Genomic DNA, 18230 nt, shown 5'->3' on the forward strand with positions numbered 1-18230 from the left:
TTAGTTTCAAAGTAAGTTATTGATATTAAATTGATAAAAATAAAAGTATGGATCCATAAAATATTCTTTATGATAAAGATAGTATAGCTTCAGTCTTCTAAAACTCATACATTCGCAACTCAACCATTCCCTCTTTCCTTTTTGGAGAATACCAAGCAAGAACCTTTCCAGACTCAAATGACTTCAAGGAGTAACTCAGGCTGCAAATCAAATCCTCTACCGCCAAACCATTTTCCACTGCAATTCGGCTATCTGCTCGGAAAACAACTGGCCCTGCAACCTACAACCAGACATTAAACAAACATGCATTGCAGTTAAAACTTGTTCTTCATACGAAGACATCCAAACTGTTAAATAAACTTAAATTTAAAAAAAAAAAGAATTAAAAGTGCAATTTTTAATTGTTAGTTTCAGGATTGGAAATATAGTTCCGTTGTTTAGTTTTTATATTTTTGTAAGTAGCAGTTTTTATTCTTTTGTTGTACTATTATTTTAATAGCCTTATTCAATTAATGAAATGAGAGGTAACAAAGTACACTTCACAAGAGAAAAACTATTTTGTGCGTGAGATTAGTTTAACACAAACTAACAACATACACAGGAGAGAGAAAAATTCACCTGTTGCTGAAAGATTAAATTTAGCCTGGGCGAAGCTGGTAGTTGTTCACCAACATCAGCCCTGGAACCATTCAGAATCTTCTTTGCAGATGCTGAAGCTGAAGAAATATCCAGACGAGCATCTACTCTGGTTAAGTCCCCATACTTTTTTGTGAACTTTCCACGCTGAAAGGAGTAACCAACTGAGCCAAACACATCACCAAAAAATTGAAATCCCTTGCTTGTTGACACCCCTAAATCTTCTGTTGAAGTACTGCCAGAAAAGCTACTTCCATTGAAAGTGAAGGTGCCACCTACAATGTTTATGAACCAATAGCAAAACAATTCATGCATAATAAAATTGCCAAATCTCATCCACAAAATGGAAAAACATGTTCAAAGGGAAAACAATTGATCAAGGGAAATTTATTTCATCCAACAAAGAATTCCTTGAATGCATTCATATCCATATACGAAAACTGTTTATTCAAACAGAATCTGCAGCTTAAGCAAGCAAAGCTCTTGTTAGAAAATATCTCAGAAATCTTGACATCATTTAGAGGATCTTAAAATGATCTCTGAGGAGTAACTTTTGCATTCCATTATATTTTTCAATGCTTTGCATTTTGCAGCAAATCAAAACACACTTGTAATATAAATTCACTGTAGTGCCAGTATTCCTTTCTTCTCTTCTACATAAGCCATTTAATTTCATCAAAAATGATAAAGAAGTTGTATGCTTAAGCAATTATGAAGAAATGTGTAAAAACACAACACAAAAGATAAAACATAGTTTAATACTTATTCTCATCTCAAACAGTCTAGAAAATTACCAGTCACTCCAAACACAGCTGAGTGAGGTTCGTTAAGACGCACATCATATGGAACCACATCTTCATTCCCTTGTTCCACGGTGCCTTTATCTCTCCAGAAGTAATAAATCTTCTCATAACTCACGGCACTCTTCAGAGATAACCCTGGTAGCAGAGACAATGGCGGCTTACCATCTGTTGCATTCACTTGCTGGGGATTACCACCATTTTTATGTAACCCAACGCGCCAACGGATTCCAGATTCAGACAAAAGGGATGACAAATCAACAGATAAAGACTCAGGGACATCCCAATATTTTCCTTTGTGGTCAAGAAACAATTGAGGCCATGCTGCTTCTAATGTAAGATCATGATCAGGAAGCTGCAAGAGATCTTGTCTTTCAGATGTTTCATTATAGACAAAAGAAAAACATGGCACACTATAACAGAGTAAAATTGAAATGAGGAATATGCTTATATAAATGTGAATGAATGAGGTCCATTAAAAATGTTCAGTTTGACTGAATGTAAACTTGATTCAAACAGGAAAATCTTTTCGCAGCAGAAAATAAAAGTAAAAAACTATAACAAGTGGTTAAATCCATGCCTTATGATAAACCATCACTTTGCGGCGCAATTTTGCTTTCTCACCATGGCCCTCTATACCAAACAATACGGATGTTGAAGGAGAAAAAGCATACTGAAATGTTAACCCAAGTGAAAAAAGTGCCTTGTCAACGAAATGCTTCGCAACATCCTTGACCGTCGAGAGATCAAAATCTTCAGCCTTAGAAATCTCATTTTTAACACCAACAATCAGCTTCCTGGGACGAAACTGTCCGGTCATTGTAAGCCACCTGTATTGATCATAATTGAGTTATATAAGAATATTGAAAAGTTGAAATTTAAAATGTTACATATAAATATATAATCAGTTCATAATGTATACAAACTGTCTGCAGATAGTTTTGGCTGTCCTTTTTGCCTCTGATAATATTCTACTAACAAAGAACTATAGCTAAGGTGCTGTATAGGTTGAAACTCTATAACATTTTGAAAACTCATTAAAGAGTGAACATATATGCTTAGTTACGGCTTTAGGTTACTCACATTTATCAGAAAATTATAATGAAAAGAAACACAAAATAAGTAGGTACTAAAATCAACCGTTTACACTCAGAGGCTCTAAAATCATGCAATCCAAGTACAATGAAATTACCTTTATGTTTTATATTATGCATATGCTGGTTCTATGCTACACCTTTGCCACTCGAAAATGACAAGCAACCACTCTCAGTACATCTTCAACAAATTAGGGATTGAATATTTGAATGAAAGATGATTAAACAAGACATCCCCCTAGCCACTTTCTTCAAGATATATACATAATACAACTAGCATTTTCTGTTTACTTCTTTTGACTAAAGAGATGTTTGGCCTCTTACTCACTTTGTCCCATTCAACAAAAACTAACCTGCACTTCAAAACGAACAAGCAGAAACAAATAGCTCTCTCGAGTTCCTGGAAATAACTGAAAAGTATATCCTTGTAAAGGAAAAATTACCCTTTCAAAATGCTTGAAACCCCCTTTGTCCCAGTATTCAACGCAAAGCACAATTAGCCCAAAAAATGCACTTGACTAAAGGCTGAGCTTGGTTATCATAGCACACACACACACACAAACACTTGCTTTTAAGGAGAATATAATGGGCTTTCTTTCACCTGTGCCAAAAAACCCTTGAATATAAGATTTCAATTGCTAACCAAATTGCATGTATAGTCACAATCACTATATAGAAAAGGAAAAAAAAAATGAAAAATTGGATACGAACATAAATGACTATTGGAGATTCAGATGACCCAAAATTTCATGCAGGCACCTCTAATCAGAATTCATCTTAAATTCAATTGACATTAAGCTTGGCCCAACTTATATATAAGTTCCAACTCAAGAATTAAGGTAGGCAATTTGAGACTTCCTAACAACTTGCATCTCAAGAATTATGGAAGGCGATGTGAGGCTTCCCAACAATCCTCTCCACAAATGTCTGCCAAAACAAGTAAACCTATTTATTTGAATAGACGATTTACCAAGATATAAGTTCACATATCAAATTCAATTCAAAATCAATTGACATTAAGTGAAATGACCAACTCATACATAAGACAAACCCACCATATGAGACAAAATAACCAAATCAAATACATGCTAACAATGGACAAAATAACCAAAAGATTTTTCATGTGTTTTTTCTTCTTTTCTAGAAGAAATTAACATAATTATTTTAATATTTTGAGCAATGATCAATGGACATTTCTTCGTTGTATATACCAATCATATCTATAGTTTCCTCTCCCATCTCCACATAGCCAAGGTTTTAAACAATTGTCCACATAAACAATTTCAAGCATGCATCAAGGTTAGTGGAGTGTCATTGACCATAATTGTGGTCACATCAGCCGCATTTGTTCATAGTTTTCCACAATACCAAGCCACAATTCACAACCTTGCACATAGGTGATCATGTATTATTTTCTAGAATTTTCAAACATTTCTTCTTCTAATAATAATGTTAGAAAAACACTCCTTCCTTTAGAACAACACAATAAAAACATCCAATATTACAAAGAATCTTTTCCTTCAAAACAAAGACTGTTCAAAAAAATTCAGTTGCTCCAGGATTATTCCAGCTTAAATACTCCGAGACAGAGCTTTGTAACTGACTAAAGTCCTAACAAACTCAACCAGGGTTACCTCTAATGCAGGATACCAGCGGGTACCTGTCTTTGGCTTCATAAAAAGAATGTGTTCTAGTCTAAAAAATACTCTTCCTAATAACAAAAGAAAAGCATTAGTATCACACTCTCTATCACACTCAACTATCCATTAAAATTTACTAAAAGCTACAAAATCGCATTATATGAAAAGTGATAATTGCTAAAAATTGTATTCCAAAAAGGATTTATCCATAAAAACTTTTTCATAAACCCTTCTAGTAAAGAAAAAATAAGAAAAATATGAAATAAACTTTCATGCGCTAAAACTAGCACAAGTTAAAAATAAACATGTGGAGAAATTAAATAAAACAAATTCTACAAACCTATTTATACATAAGCTAATTCTAATTTTTCTGTATTAAAACTTTTAACAAGAAAAGTTCATCCAAACATTTCCTTTAAAACGAAAGTTAAAAGGGTGGGTTGCTATCATTTTCCTAATAATTGAAAAAAATAAAATATCTCTGCACTTGAAAACAAAACAAAAATCAAAATTCCCAATTCTCAAAAGCTGGAGACCCCATTTGCCATCAACATCAACCAAATCACAAGAGCGGTCAAAATCACAAAAGAGTAGCGAAAGCAAGTAGTTTGAGAGTGAAAAAGTTAGGTACCAGCGAGAAGAGGAGAGTTTGAGGAGAAGGGCCTGGAGACCGAAGGAGCCCAAATCCTTGGGGGAAGTGGGAGAGAGGAATGGAGCGACAATGGGAAAAGGGAGCTCGTTTTGGAGGAAGGAGAATTGCTGGGGGCGGAGCACTTTGCTGGCGACGGAGGCTTCCACCGGAAAAGGGTCTCCGGGGACGGACTTGACCCAGCCGTCGTGGCACTGCGGCGAGGCCAGGTTGAGGTCCCAGAACGCCGAATCAATGGCCGTCTTAAGCCTCGCCATTGACGAGTGCGAGTGCGAGTGCGTGCTTAGGTTCTTCTGTTGCGTGGTTTTGTGTTGGGTTTGAGAGGTTTGACCTCACTACTTCTTATCCACTTCTTTTTCACCTTTTCCATTTCAAATTGTAAAAGTCTTTTTCTTTTTTCCTTTTTTTTTTTTAGTTTTATTCGTCAATGTAATGTAAGAGTTTCTTTTTTTTTTTTTTTTTATAATTTCTAGATATTTAAAGACTAAATATGATTTTATTTTTAAACTTTTTTTAGTAAGTCACTTGATATGAATGAAAATACAGATGTATTTATGAATATAGTAAAATTATTTTAATAAGTGAATATTCATTAATGTCTATCCCAACATTTTAGAAGTTCATGTTGACCAACTTTTAGAGGCTCATTAATTTTTAACCAGTCTCTTTCACATAAATTTTTACAGTATTTTTAATTTAAAACTTAAAATAAAAAATCTATAATTTAAAAATTTGTATTTTAAAAATATAATAGTTTAAAAATAGTAATACTCAATTATTTTAATATAATATCTGAGTTATGAACGAATTTTATTGTTTTAAAGCATACAATTTTTTAGAAATATTTTTTTTAGTTTTTTTTATTTATTTTTGTTTGTTAAATTGAAGAATCAAGACCGTAACATTTATTTTGACGACAAGTTTTTTAATTTGGACCAATCAGTTTCTTCGTTGAGTAAGTTGAGATTTAACTTTTTTTTTTCTTGTATTTGTTGCATGTGGGCCTTGCTTAACTTGCATGAGTCTTTTGAGTCTTTGGTTTGAGTCTTTATTAATCAATGGTTCTAACAGTGTACCCTGATCGTTTTTCTGTTATTCATAGGAGCGGATAGAGCTTCCTGAGCTTTTGGAGTTGTTTTAGGACCCTAGAGCTATTTGATCATTTGTTAGGTAAGGGAAACTAGCTACTTTGATTTTGGCTCATAGGAAAACTTTGATTAATGCTTGTATGGTTATATGGTAGTTGGATTATGTAATTGTGTTGTCTGATGAGATATGACTTGAATTACGAAACTTGAATTACCTTAGATATAATGTTATTGAAACTTTATTATGATTTAATGATTGAACTTGTATTTGGAGTGAATTGTATTGTTGAAATGCCTATGGTTTGAGGATTGGTTGGTTTGAACATCTCTAGGGTCTAATATTGATTTTGTAAGGTTGGAATGACATAAATTTGTAGAATTTTGTTTTATAGAATTATGCAGACACGCTGAGCGAGCATATATTCAATGGACGAAGTCAAAATCAAAGAATTCACTAACTTGACAGTTGTTGGGCGAGAATATACTCTTTTAGCGACTTTTGAGAGAATTTAGGTTTGTAAGTTCTAGTGATTTTCTCACTAAGTGAGTAGATTTGGTCGTTTAGCAAGTATGTTGTCCAACACTACTAGCTGAGCAAGCAAATTTGGTGGTTGAGCGATAATCCTTTCGTTGAGGAGTGGATTTGGTGGTTGAGCGAAAATACCAGAATTTTAAATAAGTTTTCATATACCTTTTATGATGTGTTTAATAAGTGTAATTAAGTGAATGTTAAAAGAAATTTTTGGTTTATAATATGATTACGAGTATGTATGACGTTTATTCATGTATGATAATATGATGACTAGTTTATGATGTGTAATTGAGAATGATTGAAACCAATCCAAGGAGGAATTGGTGGTGATGTTGTTAGTGTGTGCTTTGACGTGTGGGGATTCTAAAAGTATGCATTCTGATATATTATCAACCATTCAACTCATATAGAGATGAATGGAGTTGGGGAGGGGGAGAATGGGAGGATGTCTTTACCCTAGACTTGTGGTCCCAAGTGGGAAAGATTAACCTTGTGAGTAGTAGGGTGTTAACCCCTATGTTTATGATATTAAAAGTATAAATACTACTACGAGTGCAAACCTATATTGAATGCATATGTTAAAGCATGTATCCAGATAATTAAGTCTAGATTCAACCGATTATATGTTTATATAAGTTATATAATGTTATAGATAATTAAGTCTAGTATGTTAAATTGTTTATGAAGTTTTATTTCGGATACTAGTTTACCATGTTGTCTCTTTTGTTGTCTTTGGTGTGTTGTTTGTTTCTTTTGTGATGATTACTTTATTGGTGTAAACAAATGAAGGACAGGTGTTGAAGCATCTTTGGTGGAGGACAATAATGTTGTAGAACGTATTTTTGGTTGTCTAGTGGTTTCGTTTAACTCTTTTAGATATATTACTATTATAGTTATTTTCTTCTAGATAATTGTATTAATGCTATATCTATAAGTTGAGATAAATTTGTTTTGTTTTATCAATTTTATAATGTCTTATTCTATCAGTGGTAAGCTACTAAAATTGGGATGTTACATTTTGGTATCAGAGTAATTCGTCCTTAGGATGACCTGAGGATTATGGGTTTGTCGTGTCTTACTAAGTTTAAATTGTAGAGTCTGTGTATCTAGTTAGAAGTATTGAGAACAAAAGATGTCTTACTAAAGATAATGAGGGTGCACACTCATGACTATATCAAATATAGTTTCCTTTCTTAATTTTGAAGGTTTAGGGAATGAAAAGTTGGGTTTGTTAGAGGGAGAAAGAGTTTTGTTTTCTATAGTAATTATTTTCGTGTTCTTATCGCTATGATAGTGTTAAGTTCTCTATAGTGATAGAGGAATACAAATCCAAAGATAACTTGATCTGTTTACCTTTATGAGATTTGGATATGGCCTTTAAGACAACTTCTTGTCTAAGAAATGTGAAGATATTGTGTATTGGAGTTTGAGAGTTGGAAGATCATAATTTTGGGTTTCAAAGGATAGGGAAATATGTTGGAGTTCAAAAGCAATGTTTTGGATTGAAAGAGTTTCAAAAACAGGTTTTTGGGATCAAATATCACAGGTTCTATAAAAGGATTAGGGGGAAGCATATCAGAAAATCAGTTTTGTCAGGAAAGACAATTCTAATAAGCTTGAAGCATGGTGAATGAGGGAAGGAGAAGAAAAGTCTTATAAAAGTTAAAAAGATATCTGTGATAACAGTTGCTAAAGTGGTTACCACGAATGATAAAAGGCTTGAGGTGGTTGAAAAAATAGGAATTACAGAAAGAGTTTGGAGAAAATTTTATTAGAAGTAGTATCTTAACTATATCTAGTGACTTCCTGAGATTGATCAAGAAGAAGTAGATGTTGGATCTTACAATTTATATCCAAAAATACTATCAATAATAATATATTATTATAAAACTTCTCGATTAATAGTAATAGATGTAAAACGAAATACAGAGGTGCTAAAAGCAAAAGCCGAAAAAGAAACTATTAAATCCAATATTGCGTTTGCTGGGTCCAATTCAGAATAAGGAAGCAACTCTGTTTCTTCTATGGTTGACTTTTTCTTTTCTTTTTCTTCTAAACATTATATAATATAATTTATAAAAATTTTAAAAGTTTAAATGGAATTAAAAAAAAAAATTTAAATAGCCAAAAAATTAATACCGTAGAAAATTCTTATATTCCTTTCATGGTTGATAAAAAAAGTTTTGAAAAAACTTTATTATAAATGTATAAAAAGAAACAACCGGTTGTAAAATTTCAATTTTCTCTCTTTTTAGATAAATTTTAAAATTTTCTATTTTATTAGTTTGAGATTTCTTTTAAAAATTTATAAATTTCAAATTTTTTTTTAAAAAATTCTCATCCAAATAACTTATTAAAAGGGCATAAATTCATCTAATAATAACTAGATTATTCTCTTAAATTTCTTCATTAAAACACATTTATTAATGTATTTCCAGTTTTATAAATTTTATTTATGCCGACAAAGTTTACAAACAATCATAACACTATCTAACTTAAACACCACCACTTCGTAATATATATATATATATATATATATATATATATATATATATATATATATATATATATAAAATTTAAAAGTGAAGAAAATTGAGTGAAGTTTGCGTAGCTATTTCCACATCTCTTCAATATCTTTATGCTACAACTAATCTTTCCAAAATCTTTAATATAATATATTAATAACTTTTTTACAATAGACTATGTATTACTATTTTATTAGTAGTATATTTAAAATAAATCAATCACAAACTAGTAATTATAAAAAAGTTATAAAAAAATTGTTAAAAAAACATTCTTAAAAAAAATCGTAAATCCTGTAAGTTTTTTGCTTTTACGACCATAATTACTCAATCTTTAATAATACCAAAGTAACTTAGCTTGCAATTCCTTCTTAGAAGACAACCTTAAACTTATTCCCACTCCCATGTAAGCATTCTTTCTCCACCATACATACAAATCAAGAAATTAAGAACATTTTTCCCACCCACACTGCAAAATTCACCAATTTTCCCATCTATAAATCACCATGCATGCAACATTTTAACCCTAATTAAGCATAGCCAACTCCAAAAAATCACCAAACAAAGAAAATGAACCCTTCTTTTCCTTTTTCTTTTCCTTCTTCTTCTTCTTCCTTTTTCTTCACTCTCACAATCATCTTCTGTTCTCTCCATTCTCTAGGGTTTGCCAACCGTCTGATCCAACAGACATGCAAGAATTGCTCAAAAACCGACCCCAACATAAGCTACAAATTTTGTGTAGCATCATTCGAATCCAACCATAGGAGCCAACATGCCGGAAACCTCGAAGAACTAGGTCTAATCTCCATCAAGATAACAAGACACAACGTCACGGATACTAATGCTCACATCAATGATCTTTTGGAGAAAAACAAGAGCTTGGACCCTTTCATCAAAAAATGCTTAGATGATTGTCTTGAAGTCTATTCTGACACCATTTCCACTTTCAGAGAAGCCATTAGAGATTACAAGGCCAAACGCTATTCCGATTGCAACGTGAAGCTAAGCTCAATCATCGATGCCTCTACCACATGTGAAGATGGATTCAAGCAGAACAACAATGGTGCCATTTCTCCTCTCACAAAAAGAAACAAAGATACCTTTCAGCTTTCTGCCATAGCACTTTCCATTATTAACATGCTCATCAATTCGGATGTATAAACAAAAGCCTGCATTCTTATTACTTTCTAATGCTAATTATTAGGGTTTATATATAGTGTTTGTAATAATAATATTTAGTTTGAAAAAAAAACATGGTTTAGTATCTTAAAGTTTATATAACATTACAATAAGAATGATGTTTGTTCACTTTCAAATATTACATAATTTTGCTTTTAGAAACCATAAATTTATACCTTAGGAATATAATGAATTAAATATTATTATAAAAAACCATCTTTCTCTTTAAACTAAATTATATAAATGTTGCTCTTGTGTTTATGTTTGCTTCTCATGAAAGATTAATTAATGTGTAAAGAATAATGACAATTATTATTTGAGTTCGTGGTTTGGCTTTGACTTCAAGCAATAGTGATCTAATGTTGTCTCTTTAGCTTGAAAGATATCATAGTTAATTTTGAACTCCAAGACTCTGTTTTTTCTTTTCTTTTATTTTTTTTTTAAATGTAAGGCATTTTACATTTAGCTTGAAAGATATCGTAGTTAAGTTTTATATATTAAACTTAACTAGTTATCTATAAGGCATTTTACATTTTATCATTATTTATATTCTCAAATACTATAACTTAAACTTTGTCAATCCTCGTTTATTCAATTTCTAATATAACAATTTTTAACCTTTCAAATAAAATACCATAATAAGTTAAAGAGAATTCTTAATGTATTTTTTAATAATATATGAAAGACCTGAAATATTAAAAAAAAATGTTTATGCTGATTTGGGACAAGGATTACCGCCTGATAAGTTCTTGTATTAACAATCAGTGTAGGAGGTGAGTTGTAGAATACACTTCGACACTTAAGTCAGAATCTTTCTCTGGGTCTTGAAATAATTCTATTCAGGAAAATGTGAGTAATTAATTTACCTCTTAATGGTCAATAATACATGTCATCAATAGCCGTTGAAATATTAATTGCGCATTAACCGCTCATCAATAGCTGTTAATGACGCCTTAACTTTGTTGAACTGCTGTTGGGACCGAATGGCAGGGATGCTCTTTCTTACATGTTGACCATTGAGTTTAGAGTCATACTCCTTCTTATCCGATCCGTCAGCTATGAGTCCATACTAACAAATGATGAATACAATTTTTATAAGTAAATTATAATAGTTGATTTTAGTTTTTTACTATGAAAGTTTTAAATTTTTTGATTTTTTTGTGAATGTCACCGTTTCTTTAATTTTTCTTGTAAAAATAGTGTCATTTTTTCAGTGCAAAAACCTTTTTACATTAAAAAATTATGACCTTTTAATACTCTTTTGCAAATTTCTTATATTAGTAAAATTTGCAAAAAGTTGAAACTTTGATGAAATGAATAAAAGAAAGCTTGGAATGATTAAATTTATAAAATTGAGATAGTTGAATGATAAAATATGTAATTATATGTTAAGAATTGGTATTGTCCCATTTAACTCATATACTACTTCGTATAAAATGGTATATTGGCATACATCTATTAGTATCTATATATATATAATAACGTTTAGAAATGATTACATCATTTTTGTTATGTATTTCCATTATTATCACTTGAAAGATTATATACTATAGTAGTTTATAAAGGAGAATTAATTTAAATTTAAATATAATAGTACATGATATATGTAATATTCTATCTAATCTATCATAATTATTAGTTTAACTATAACTCGGTACATTAAGAGTATAAATATCTCAAATTTATAAGCTTGTAGTTACATACTAAATTATTAGTATAAATATTTCCTAAAAGAGATTAACTAGTGGCATTCGTGTAACATCCTAAATATCTAAAAGCATACAAATCTAAGTACACATTAAACTTCTTTATCTTAATGTATAAGAAATCTTTTGTATGTCCTTATCTTTTCTCAAAGGAATTCCTACGACACTCATCAAGCCTAAGCTTTTCCATATATTTTTTTTTTAGAAAATTCAAGAGAACCTTAAGAACGATCTCAGTACATTTGTATGTCCAATCCAAAAGATGTGCTACCAAGATTTTCCATCTCAGTTTTTAGTTAGAAATGTCTTTTTTTTTTAATAAACTGATATTATTATTTGTAAACAAAATATTATTAACGTAGAAAATTAGTAAATATAATTACTCCCACAAAAATTGTTATATTTGAGGAAAACTAGGAGGTGAATAGTATTTTTAAAAAATTTTCCCTAGACAATTTTTAATGGTATTATTAAAAGAGAAAATCAATAAATCACAAATTTTATACTAGTTCATTTAACATGAACTACGTCCAGTTCTCACTTAAGAACTTTTAAAGGGTTTCACTAATATTCAAGAATATTATACAAGTTTTACCTCTTTAGGTTTATAACGAGTATTCTCATAACTTCTAGTTCACCTAGTCAACACGAGTAGTTTAAGTTTAACCACTCTTGGTATACAAGTATTCTAACCACTTCTAGTCCAATCTTAGACAACTTGTTTAGATTGTTTAACCAACTAAGCTAAACATCAAGGGTTTTAATTATCTTCAGAATGTACAACATAATCAGTGTTATAAGCAAATACAAATCGAAAACTCTTAAAGAAAGGATAGAAAACAATACAACGAAATACGAGATATTGGAAAGGTTTTTCTCTCTTAGAAAATTTAGCTTCAAATGATATATATGAGCACAATAAGCTTATTTGAGCATTCACGAGTTCACTATATTATCCTTCTTATCTTTTCTTCAAGCTTTCGTCTATTTATAGTTTTTTCTTGAGAGATGACCGTTAGATAGAGATGTTGACTTCATGTAGAGCAAGTAGCCTTTGTATGTGAGATTTCAAACTCAAGTCTACTTTATAGAGATACAATGCTTTGTCGTAGCAAAAAATGTAGGTTGTATGATGTGACATAGCAAAAGGCTTTAATGGAAATATTCCCAACGTCTTTTCCTTGGATGCAATGATTATGATCAAGTCTTTCTGCTTTTGTGATCTNCACAAATATCAAGAATAAGGTCTACAAGCATTAAAGCACTTTATCGTACATGTATTAAATATTTTGAAATTTGAAAAATATTAGGCCCTATTGCATGTTCAAAACATTTTATCATTTGTCATTTCATTAATAAATGAACCGTTTGGTAAATCATCATCATTAAATGGTATAAAACATTGAATGCTTTATCAAAAGCTATTTGAAATATGCAGCGTTTAACATACATTCGTTAGATGGTACATTTCATAAGATGTTTGATTAAATTAATATTTTTTTAAATAAAAACACATTTTAAGTTTTAGTATTGTCATTGAGAAAGACGCTTTGTTCATAAAATGCTAGTTTGTAAGACATTTGTTTAGATTTTGTTTATATAATTTTGTTTGTTGCTCATATCGTCTATTAGATGATTCAATAAGAGAGACACTTCCTTTTATCAAAATTTTAAACAAAAATCAATTCAAAATTTGTGCCAAAATTCATTGACTAAAAATATATCTAACCTTTTATTAACGTTTCATCTTGTCATATATATATATATATATATATATATATATATATATATATATATAACATTTTAATTATGTAATTAAAATAAAATATAAGATGCTTGAGTTCGACAACCTTTCTAAGTGACACATCTATGCATAAACATAATAAGATACTTAAGTCATTTACACAATGTTTGAGCAATAATTTGTATTGCTTGAGTGACACCTTATCGTAAAAAAATAATGAATATGATTTTCCCTCGTTTAAGTACTTAACTCTAAGTGAAGAGATAAACAATATCAACATGACTTGTATCAAATTATCAAATTATACCAAGTTTCACAATAAACATCAAAACTTAAGCTCTGAATTACTTGAATGGCGAGAGTTTCAAACAAAATATACAATATAATACCACTTAATTAAACATCAAAGTTTTTCAAAGTTTCAATTTTCTATTTAACTACAAATCTAAGCCATCTCGGTAAAATTATGATTAACACTTCATTAACCGTCAGATCGAACTGAAAATTTTAGGTTTAAACCTCTTTTTGGTCCCTAAGTTATAAGCGGATGTTCAGTTTAGTCCCCGTTTTTAAAAATGTAAATCTTTGATCCCTAAGTTATAAAAGATGTATCAAATGAGTCCTTTTTTTACTTGAAATACTGTTTTTGGTTGTTTTTTAACAATTGCTACATCTTTAGATTGCTCTGATTTGTTTTTTAATAATAACAACACTTTAGATTGCTCTTTGTACTTTGACCATGAACATCAAAAAAGGACTCATTTGATACATTTTTTATAACTTAGGAATCAAAGGTTTATATTTTTAAAAACGGGGACTAAACTGAACATCCGCTCATAACTTAGGGACCAAAAAGAGGTTTAAACCAAAATTTTACCGTGAGTTTTAGATATATTGTTATTTAGTTTTAACTGTCATATCTTTAATTAGAGGTTTGTAATTAGAACAATTTTCCACATAATATTCCAATAGTTTAGGTAGTTGATAACCTTTGACCTTTGTTGTTTATTTAGTACATAACTTTTTCTACAACGATCCAATCGAGTTGATTCGTTTTGAATTGCATTACTCATTCAATTATATTTAATTTGAATACAAGAACATACATTTTTTTTTTAGTTTTGTGGAAACTATAATTATCTTTCGAAAAGTCTAGAACACTTCATGCATATGTTGTTATGTTGATTATGCAATATATCTAAGAAAGTGGCAAGAAAATATATGATGAAGTATGAAGGTTTATGTTGATTTTGAAATAAAATATGAATTTATATTACATGATGAATTGGTTGATGAATATGAACATGATATGAGGTTGGCAAAGGATCTCGTAAAGAGATTCTGTGTTTTTAATTAATTAGTGTACATGTTGATGTGCGAGTCCTGATGTTGGAGATTATCTTGATACTCTAATAATCATCCAGTCTCAAGTAGAGAAGGATGAGTTATCTAGTGAAAGTGATAGGAAGTCTTATTCTATGTGTCAGTTTTGGACACAGGGGTTGACAGGCTAACCTTGTGGATTGCATAACGTATTGCATCTGCAGTGACTCTGTAAGAGCAATGGAGGCCGTCATAAGAGCATGATCCCCCAAGATTTCGCATCAACATTTCATTTGAATGATTGAGTATAGTATGATTATCATATGATGAGATAATTGTTATATAAATAAATCATGTGTTTGCTTTATGAATGATCTTTTATATCCTTATTTATTTGTGTTTGTGCGATAATCCTATAACATGTGTGTTATAAGGAGTAAATGGAGAAGTGATTACATAGTAAGAGAAACACAACTAAATAATTAAAATAAATATATGTGTGAGAACCTTATATTTAATACATTTATATTTTTATATAAGTAATAATAATACATTTTATGTTTTAAATATTATTTATGAAATATATTATGTGTGAGAATATTTGAGAGGTTACAATCAATAATACACAAATTTCTTGCATTGTAAAATTTATATTTAAATATTTCAAATCTTACTTTTTTTTATTATACTTTTTTAAATAAATTTTACTGTAATGTTTGGGATAGATCCATTGTATGTTTTCTTTCTTTTATTTTTTATTTTCTGCATACTTGCACGTGATTATTTTTAAAAAATAAAATAATACTAGTAATTATTAAATTTTCAATCACCTTCAATAATTTAATGATCAAATCTCTTAAAAAAATCAATAATATCTTATTTTAAAAAATTAATAAAAAGTAAACCAACCAGACATATTTTATGTCAACTAGTGGAGTGATTAGCATGCCCCATGTGAAGTCCATGTGATGAAATGACTATAATTAATACGTTTTATCTGTAATTTATATATAAAACTGCTTAGAACTATATAAACTAGAAAGATTCATACGAACTGAAACTAATAATAAATATAAGTAAATTAAAGTGAAATTTTTTTTTTTATAAAGACGTGATCAACCTAATTATTATTATTATTATTATTATTATTATTATTATTATACCAATAGTTATGAAAAGTTATACACCTAAGATAATACTTATAGCTTATAGTAGAGAGAAGTAAGACACAAAAAAAATAAAAATTAAAATGGTTTTTTGTTATAAAAATTAAGAACAAAAATAAAATAAAAAATTATTAAAAATAAATAATTTATTATTAATATTATTATTTTTATTTAAAAAAAATATAAACTTCAATAACTAGCGAGTGTCCATAATTAATTAATATAGTTTTAAAAAAAATCATAATTGGTGAGCATGATTATTATATTGTTCAATATTATGTCAAGGAACATAATAAGTTACATTACTTGGTGGTTTCAATGTTTTTTTTTTATTTTTATATTTATATATATTTTCAGTACAGAAAAAAAAAAGGTTAAATTTCTATTTTTTTTCATTAAATTTTCTTCTTTGTTTTCTCAATTATTTAAATGATCAATTTTTCATTACCTTTTATTTTTTTTCCCTCTTCTCTTAATTTATTTCCACAAAATAACAAACCCATTCTAAAAAAAATAGGAAATTAGTCTGCAAATAAGTTCTTAAATTTTGTCAAAAAGAATACTAAGTTAACTTTTTAAATCACTATATAATGGATTATATAGGTGATCTAATTCTATACCACATCTTTTTCATTATATTATTTTTTGAGTTTAAATAACCAAATAACAATGTTATTTGTAGAAAATAATTCATTAATTTCACTGTTTATTTCCATACTAAAAATGAATATAATTGATGAAATATTATATTTCAATTATATATTTTTATTTATAAAATTTAAATTGAGACTTTATATTGTGTTAAACTCTAATTATTGGTGGAAGACAAAAGCTCCAGACAGTCTTAGATATTTTCTTTATAAAGGATTCCAAAAGTAGGAAAAAGAGACATCAATTATGAAGCAATTGTATAATTATAAACGTGTTAATCATGTTAATGATTTTAAAAACACGAAACATGTAATAGTATTGGAGATCCTGTCATGTCTTCAAAAACATCATCATTTTCTTAATTTACTTTTAAAAACATCATTTTGTCAATTTACTTTATAATTTCTAATTGAAAAACAATTTCCAACTTACTCATTTTCACATCTTCCAATTTTTTTTTATTTTGTTTATAAAGAATATTTTAAGAAAATTCAACAACAAATGAATCTTAAGTCAAATTTAAGAAAAATAATTACATTATTTCTAATTATTATTATTTTAAGATAATACACTTACGAGTTTTTTATACTTTTATATTCACATTTTAATTATCAACAACTTTAATGTACTAGATAGGAAATTTAAAAGTTAAAAAGTTTATATGCACGATTTACTCTTAATTGTTATTAATATATAATTTTAACTTTAATATTGAATCCTCCCTATTTGTAATGCAAGAAATATTTATGTTTAAGAATTTTTATTCACATTATATTTGTTTAAGCCAATCAATCACCAAGATGAATTATCAGTTATTGATATCATTTTGAAAATGAAATTAGTAAGAGTAACACAACACTAATAAGATACAAGTTTAACTTTTATAAAAGTTTGCAAAACTTTTAAATTGAAACTTTAAAATAATAAATTTATAATTTTTTTTCTTATATGTTACTAGTTTAGTAGAATTATCTCTATTAATTACACAATATTTTAACACACAATATCTATTCTTTCTAAAAGTGGGTGAAAATTATTCATTTTCTATCTTACTATCAATTTAAAAATAACATACATTCGAAATTTTAGTTTCAAGTCTCTCAAATTTTTTTCCCATAACATTGTATTTTTCTAACATGTATAGCTACTAGCAAAATCTTATAGAAAAGTGAACATTTTATATTCGAAGAAGTGATTTTTTTATTATCTTTGAATAATTCTAAGACAGCAGTAAAGATTAAAGTTAATTTGACCAAGTTAAATAATCTCTTGAATATATAGAGACATCCATCAAAAAATGAACAAAGGACATTGTTTCAAATAATTCTTTTAATATAAATTTATTTTATTTTTATTTATATTTAACTTTAGTAAATGATGACTTGTTTTACGTATCCATGATATATAGTTTTGGTTAAATTATATATATATATATATATATATATATATATATATATATATATATATATATATATATATATATATATATATATATATATA

At 28.7% G+C, this 18230-nt stretch overlaps 2 protein-coding genes across 2 annotated transcripts; one reads left to right on the forward strand and one right to left on the reverse strand.

The window, feature by feature from the left end:
• Positions 1 to 5156, reverse strand: LOC106772890 (protein TRIGALACTOSYLDIACYLGLYCEROL 4, chloroplastic). Its single transcript, XM_014659511.2, has 5 exons — positions 4802 to 5156; positions 2017 to 2266; positions 1431 to 1791; positions 619 to 911; positions 1 to 280 (listed from the first exon to the last, which is right to left on the reverse strand). Exons 1-5 carry the CDS (start codon positions 5074 to 5076, stop codon positions 98 to 100), a joined length of 1362 nt encoding a protein of 453 aa, XP_014514997.1. The 5' UTR covers positions 5077 to 5156; the 3' UTR covers positions 1 to 97.
• A 4259-nt stretch (positions 5157 to 9415) lies between these two features.
• Positions 9416 to 10208, forward strand: LOC106773912 (putative invertase inhibitor). The gene has a single exon (XM_014660679.2). The coding sequence runs from the start codon at positions 9532 to 9534 to the stop codon at positions 10120 to 10122; it is 591 nt and encodes a 196-aa protein (XP_014516165.1). The 5' UTR covers positions 9416 to 9531; the 3' UTR covers positions 10123 to 10208.
• The last annotated feature ends 8022 nt before the right edge of the window (positions 10209 to 18230 follow it).

This window comes from Vigna radiata, chromosome 9 (genome assembly GCF_000741045.1).
Source record: "Vigna radiata var. radiata cultivar VC1973A chromosome 9, Vradiata_ver6, whole genome shotgun sequence".
Taxonomy (NCBI): Eukaryota; Viridiplantae; Streptophyta; class Magnoliopsida; order Fabales; family Fabaceae; genus Vigna; species Vigna radiata.